This window comes from Eleginops maclovinus, chromosome 15 (genome assembly GCF_036324505.1).
Source record: "Eleginops maclovinus isolate JMC-PN-2008 ecotype Puerto Natales chromosome 15, JC_Emac_rtc_rv5, whole genome shotgun sequence".
Taxonomy (NCBI): Eukaryota; Metazoa; Chordata; class Actinopteri; order Perciformes; family Eleginopidae; genus Eleginops; species Eleginops maclovinus.
The window spans coordinates 8,515,605-8,523,033 of NC_086363.1; the positions used below are offsets into that span (position 1 = coordinate 8,515,605).

The following is a 7,429-nucleotide window of genomic DNA, read 5'->3' on the forward strand; positions in this document are numbered from 1 at the left end:
TGATATCCCCTTCATTACTTATTTAGGATGCTTTGGGTGTGATGTGCTTCTGGTTTGATGAGTGTTAGTAAGATGTCTGTGACCCCTCATCGTTGACCTCTCTGCTTACAGGTGATCAGGAAGGGAGAGGTGAGCTGCTGTTGGATCTGCACCACATGCAAGGACAATGAGTACGTCCAGGATGAGTTTACCTGCAAGGCGTGTGAGCTGGGGTGGTGGCCCGATGATGACCTGGAAGGTAAGTGGGATAAAACCCGACATTCTGATCTGCTTTTTTTGACGTTTATCCCTTAAAACTTTTTGTTTTTTTACCTTTCAGTCTAATAAATATATAATACAAAGTTACTATAAAACAATACATGAACATAAAAATATTTGTATTTAATAGGACTAAAAAATGTAAGTTGTAAAACGGATTTGACAGTTTCAAAGCTTGTAAACAAGAAGCTATTTACTATCCAATCATACCTTGCTTACTAATTTGACAAGGTAGCATTTAGTTCCTTTCCATAATATTTAGAATTATTCCCATATTTGATCAGGCATAAGTATCAGGCTTTCTATTGCCAAGGTTAATTTTTGTAAGGCCAGACAGTGAGTGCGTTGTTTTGCTGCTGACTTATAGAGGTTTTTATTTTTTATTATTAAATGTCACTGATTTCAACATCTTCCTGCTCACTTTGTCAGGTCATTTATATCTTATAACACCAACCTCACTAAAACAGCTTAAAACCTCTCTAACTATTTTGGGCTCTCAGAAATCCTCCTCCCCCCATAAGCCTATTCATACTTCACACCCTGACACCTCCTTTCGCTGGTACTTTTCATCATCCAGGTCCAATGACCTTGCTCTCTTAGCATTCACAACCCACACACTTCTCCCCCCTCCCCCTGCACCTTGCCTTGTTGTGACCCAGTGATTGTTTTGACAGCGATTTATAGAGTTGAGAGCAGCTCTCGGATCCCAGGTGTAAAATCCTATTACTGCCATGAGGGACTTGGGGATACATTTCAGCAGTCTGTCGAGGAAGAGATTTCTCCCTTCACTCTCATTACATGTAACCTATCTGGAGAATACTAATAGAGAGAGTTGGCATTCTATTCAAAGAGCGAGGTTGTACTGTCCACTCATTTGCTCATTTAGGGCAGGATATATTTTCTTAAATACCTTTATTTTTTCACAAAAGGTCATGTGATGCTGGCTTTTCTCTGAAGTCCATGTGACTTAACAGAGAGCAGCACAAGTGTGAGCTTTGTTTTTAAATTATTTAAGGGTCTCCCCAGCTTAGACATGACAGCATAGGATTTTGGAGGAATAAGAGATTTGAAGATAGTGTCAGAAGAGATCCACATACAGTTCCGGAAAAAATTAAGAGACCACTCCCAAATGTTTCTTAAATCTTTATCTCCACATGTATGGCAGCCATTCCATTGTCTCTTGAATTCCAACATGGAGAAAAATTGTCAGTTGTTTATAGAATAAAATAAATAAAATAAAAAAGAATTTAACTCGAAGACATACCTATAAATAATAAAACAAGAGAAGATAGTGGTCTCTTTTTTCTGCGGCTGTATATGCGTTTCATATTTGTCCGGCTCCAGCGTCGGGCTGGTGCCTCTGTACACTAAGCCAGGTGGGTGGTCAAAAGAAAACAGTAAGAGTGTGCTTCAGTGCTCTTCAGACTCCTTTCATTTGCAAGTGGGCCTCGGTGTGTGTTTGTAGTAGTGCTTTTAAATTAAACCTCTGGAAAAACTGGTTTAAACTCTCATATTCACAGCCGTAACCTTCGCATTTTGTGTTGAAAATATCGAGTTTCCTGAGGCAAGTAAGGTTGTTTTAAAATGTCTGTTTGTTATGATTTGACATATTGGGAATTAACAAGCAGACCAGAAGTGGTTTTCTGTGTGCATAGCCTTGCTTTTGCTGGCAGTGACTGTAATGCTTTTAACAGCAACATGTAATTTATGGTGTGTCAAGCTGGGGAAGTCTACGGATGTCAGTTTTCTCCCATTAAGCCCTTTCAAACTTCCGTTAACGTGTGCACCATGAATGTGTTGACAGACATACTCACTTTCCCCTCTTCCCTCTCTCTACTGCCTGCTCATTGGTCCTTTTCAGCTGTTGTAATCTTCCTTTCATTCAAACAAAGAACTGCTACAGAACCAACAAAAGATTAACCTGATATCTCCTTTGCTTTTGTTCCAGGCTGCCAGCCGCTGCCTCTGAAGTATTTGGACTGGTCGGATGTGGAATCTATAGTGGCCGTTGCTTTCTCCTGTGTGGGAATCCTGATCACTTCCTTTGTTACCTTTGTGTTCATCCAGTATCGTGACACGCCTGTGGTCAAGTCCTCAAGCAGAGAACTGTGTTATATCATCTTGGCAGGCATCTTCATGGGCTACATCTGTCCTTTCACCCTAATCGCCCATCCTACTGTGGTCTCCTGCTACCTGCAGCGGCTACTGGTGGGCCTCTCATCTGCCATGTGCTACTCTGCCTTGGTGACCAAAACTAACCGCATCGCCCGCATCCTGGCAGGCAGCAAGAAGAAGATCTGCACCAAGAAGCCCCGTTTCATGAGCGCCTGGGCCCAGGTGGTCATCGCCTTTATGCTGATCAGCGTGCAGCTAACTCTGGAGATCACCCTCATCATTCTGGAGCCTCCTCTGCCCATCAAGTCCTACCCTAGCATACGTGAGGTCTACCTCATTTGTAATACTAGCAACGTAGGCATGGTGGCACCACTAGGCTACAACGGCCTGCTGATCATGAGCTGCACCTACTATGCCTTCAAGACGCGGAACGTCCCGGCCAATTTTAATGAGGCGAAATATATCGCCTTCACAATGTACACTACCTGCATCATCTGGTTGGCTTTTGTGCCAATCTATTTTGGCTCAAACTACAAGATCATAACCACATCCTTCTCCGTCAGCCTGAGTGTCACAGTGGCACTGGGGTGCATGTTCACGCCTAAGATGTACATTATCATTGCTAAACCAGAGAGAAACGTCCGAAGCGCCTTCACAACATCTGATGTTGTGCGCATGCACGTTGGCGATGGGAAGTCAGCTCAATGTGGGACCAACAGCTTCCTCAATATCTTCCGCCGGAAGAAGCCTGTGTCTGGCAATGCCAAGTGAGTGCCTTTTTAAGATGATTATGTTTGGTAAGAAACTCAATTATAAAATGCCTAAACACTCAAATTGTACAGCTGGATTTCCAAAGCTGATCGTTTGTTATTTTGTCTGAATATATCATTAAAAGTAACATGCAGGTGCTTAGTTTTGTTTTTACAAGAACATTTGAGTGTTTATGCTTAATGTAATTTGTCCAATTTTAACTTTCCAGATCAGACCTAAACTGATGCATTGATTAAGAAACAGTAAGCATTGAACACTGATTTATAAGGCACATTCCCCTCCCACTGAGGAACACAACATAATACCAATAAAGTTCAGCTAAATTTAACAGAAAACTGTGTCAGCAAATATTAAAGTATAGATTTTGGACATTTAAATTATATATAAAAATTGCATATAACTTTTTTGAGATTCACAGCAGTGACACTGGACAGGTGTCTAAAGTAAGGAGTTGGGCAGAGTATGAGAGTGATCCCAATATGTTTATGTGTTGTGTCTCACCCTTGCTATGCAGCCTCTCTAATCATCTTAACCCTTTAACCTTCTAAACTGAGTAGCAAACTGTCTGCCAAGTGTCGAGGCTGGCACATGTTTTGGCACGGTGGGCTTTGAAGTTCTTTCCTGGAGTGCTGCACTGTCCACTAAGACATTATATTATTAAAAACAACCACTGGAGACATTTGAAAGAAAATCTGTCAGTTTACTTCATAGTGTTTGAGCTAAAATCCATAAATCAGCATCCTCTGGCATAAAAAAAGGGGAAAGTTGTTTGAAAACCTTCTGTTTATTACATTGTAACAATTGCATTTGATTATGCTTGGTTTTCACGAGTAATATAAAATAAATGATATATTAAATATATGGTATATGATTGGGTTGTTGTGACTCAGCTTCAGTTTTTGTTGTTGTTTTGTGTTCAACAACAAAACATATCCTGCTCGTTATAGTGTCTGGTGAATTCTGTGATCCTGTCACTTCTAAGCTGGATATGGAAAAAAATGTTTTTGACACTGCAGCCCTCCAAGAATGAGTTCTGCCACCCTGCCGCTTTGGTTTATCCTGAATTAACCTCACATTTAACTTTTCTCAGCATGAACGCCCCTTCCTACCTCTCCAACTAATCACATTAGAGCCAGTCCTAGCTCTGTCTGCACTAAACTCTGTGTCAGTTCAGGCATCAACTAAAGTACAAATGCATGTGTCCCATTGAAAACTATATAAGCTTATAGTTAAGACAGATGGAAATGAGTTGGCTAGCTCTTTATTCTGTACCTCAATGTTTGAAGCTATTTGAAGGTCATAATGCTGTCTGCTGCACATTATGACTCACAGTGTTTGGTGACACTGGATAAATGTAATGCTCCTTAGAGCTCTTGAGTGAACCCCTTATCAAAGCTGTTAATGTCAAAATCACGTTGTTAAAAAGTATTTTAACATGCATCAGAAATGTTGAAATGCTGCTGCTCGTTGTGTTATGTTGCTGCTATGCTGATGTTGTTTATCTGCCACCACCTCCCGGTTTCCTGTGTTAGTAACTTGGGTCTTTATCTCGTTCATAGTTCTAATGGCAAGTCTGTGTCATGGTCTGAATCAGGTGCAAGACACCCTCCGAGGGGGGGGAATGTGTGGCACAGACTGTCTGTGCATGTGAGGAAACAGGAAGCCGGCTTGAATCAGACGGCAGTCATCAGGCCCCTAACTAACACCCCCGACCCCCACAGTTGTGAGCCCTCCACCTGCAACCTTGGCACAGAACCCCAACCACATCAAGAACCACGCGGCGCTAAGCCTCTGTACAACCTGGAGGAGGAGGACGACGAGGATTCGCAGCGTCCCCTCTGGACTCCCACTTGCTCTGGACAGATGCAAGGGCTGGAGTCTAATTTAGATAAGCCCGCTTCTTTTTTGCCCTCTCATTTGAAGGGTTGCACTACAGAGCACTTGCAGGGGGCTGTGGTGGACACACACAGCTCCTATGCCCCTGCACTGAACGACAACATCGCCAAGAAGGCAATCCCTGCCAACGAGCCTTTGAGCTTGACCCCCTTTCAGCCTCCTTTGGCCCCACGAATAGGGGTGTTTGACGAGGAGGTGTCCGATGACGAGTCACTGGACCTTTTACACAGCTACATTTATGATGCCAAGGAGGAGGGGGAGGGGGAGGACGGGGAAGGCGAGGATTTAACTCAGAACAAGCCAACTCTGGAGGATTCCTTTGCTCTGTCGCCTCCCTCCCCCTTCAGAGACTCTGTGTGTTCTGGGGAATATGTCAGTGACTCCCCCATCATGGAGTCGATGCTCGGGAGCCCTCCGAGCACAGTGTACACCTCAAACATGCTCCATGACTACGCACACAGCTCCTCAACACTGTGAGAGCAAAACACGCGCTGACACAGACATTGCATTTTGACATACTGGTTCACGCACAAAAACAGAAACATACTGTACAACCTGATTTTAGTATCTTTTCCAGTTTCTAACACTTTTCCTTGTCATTTGCTTGCTTGTATTTATTACTCTGCTTTTAAAAGTAAGGGGTTAATAAGGGATAAGTAGACAACCACCAGGAACCATCCATGAGTACTTACATTTCTGAAGGGCTGTTGGTGAACAAAGCCTTTCTGTAAAATGTTAAACTGGGAAGAGTTCCAAAAGTAGTCAGCTCTCATACCAAATTGTGATGAATTAAGAGACACTTAGAGACATAATAAAGGATGTAGTTGTGGTTCTCATAATGGCAGTGCAATTAGATGGTCCATGAGGAACAAATGGAAAGAGAAACATTCTGTGTGTATATATGTACACTGTTAGATACAACCAGAGACCAAACTAGCTCTAAGCACTGCAGTAGCTCAAGTGCATTTCATGCTGGTTTTGATTAGCTCTGCTCCTCTCTGCTGCACAGGTCTTCTTATGTGTGTAGGAGTAGCAGCTGCATTGAAAAACTTCTCGCCTTTTTTTCATTAATTAATTTCACCTCAGCTTTCTCTCACCCAAACTCATCGCAATTTAAATATTACAGAGATTAATTAACAAGAAACGTGCAGTAAGTTGGTTGAATATTACTTTTATGTGTTGCGAGTTATATTATCACTGAACTGAGATTCCGCTGAAGACTTGCGCTGTATGATATGTGATATGGGTATAATGTTCCAATCAGAGTTGTTATCCACCTTCATCCCTGCTTTCAGTTTTTACGATGTAGCTGATACAGGTTAGCTTGATTGTAGATGATGGCGATGTTGTGTATTCAGTTTACATTCAATCATAACCCTCAGAACCAGTTTTACGAGCATGGGATGTGATAAAAGAACAACTTTTGCTTTCAATGCCGTGTTGATATTTCTCATGTTTTCTGAGTTGGCTGTGTCATTGTAATGAAAAACACAGTACTTGTACAAGTTCTCGAAGTTTGTAATACTGTTAAACCATCTCTTGTTTTTCACACAGGTGGTATGTTTGTAATACTGATAAATGTTTCTATATTTAGAATGTCAAAGAAAAAAAAAGAGTTTATACATTTTGAAACTGTCCTCAGATACTTGTCACAGAGCAGTGTGTTTGGTTTTTGGGTAACTTTTAAGCTAACTTGAGTCGACTGTATCCTCTTGATAATATTCAGTTGTTAAAGTAACCGATGATTAATTGCTTCTTGTAATGAGATTATACATGCTTCAATTTTGCTTAAATCTTGCATTATAAACTTTAGTAGTTTACTTGAGGTTAAGTTTCTTAGTTCTTTATCTATAAGAATACAAATTATTTCAAGTACAAGACTATACAGTGCATAGTGCAATTGTATTGTATTTCCAAATGTTTTTAGTCTATTAAAGTGTAAGTTGTTATATGATTTTAACCAATGTAAAATATACGAGAGTGCCACCTGTTTAACACTGTCAAATCTAGAGTGAAATAGGCCTTTATGTTTTGGGCAAGCTGAACAATGCTGTAAAATAAAACTATTTATATTAAGAAGACTGATTACTGCATACTATAGTCTAAAAAATGGGGCGGTTATTCATTTAGCCTGCAAAAACACTATTTTAAAAAGTTTAAACTGATGAAAAATAGGGTTTGTGCCCAAACCATGATCCTCAAGAGGTTACCAAGGCATGTCAAGCTAAATTCAAAGGTTTTAAGTCAAACTCTACTCAAAAATGTGTTTTATTGATTGTTACTGTACGTAGATGTTTTGAACTTAAATGTATATATTATTCTTAACATCAGCTGAAGGGGGCTGAGCTCATGACATAGTTTGAGATGTGGTATATAACATAATTGTGTT

The 7,429-nt window shown here is 40.9% G+C and overlaps 1 protein-coding gene across 3 annotated transcripts in view; it reads left to right on the top strand.

The window, feature by feature from the left end:
• grm1a (glutamate receptor, metabotropic 1a) overlaps positions 1 to 7,086 on the top strand; it is a 29,464-nt gene extending 22,378 nt beyond the window's left edge. The window contains exons 7-9 of one of the 3 annotated variants that reach the window (XM_063901755.1): positions 112 to 238; positions 2,207 to 3,140; positions 4,704 to 7,086. In XM_063901755.1, coding sequence (XP_063757825.1) covers positions 112 to 238; positions 2,207 to 3,140; positions 4,704 to 5,517 — 1,875 coding nt within the window. In that variant the 3' untranslated portion in view covers positions 5,518 to 7,086. Of the gene's footprint in view, positions 1 to 111; positions 239 to 2,206; positions 3,171 to 4,703 lie in introns of all 3 variants that reach the window. The other 2 variants (XM_063901756.1, XM_063901758.1) reach the window with 2 other exon arrangements.
• The last annotated feature ends 343 nt before the right edge of the window (positions 7,087 to 7,429 follow it).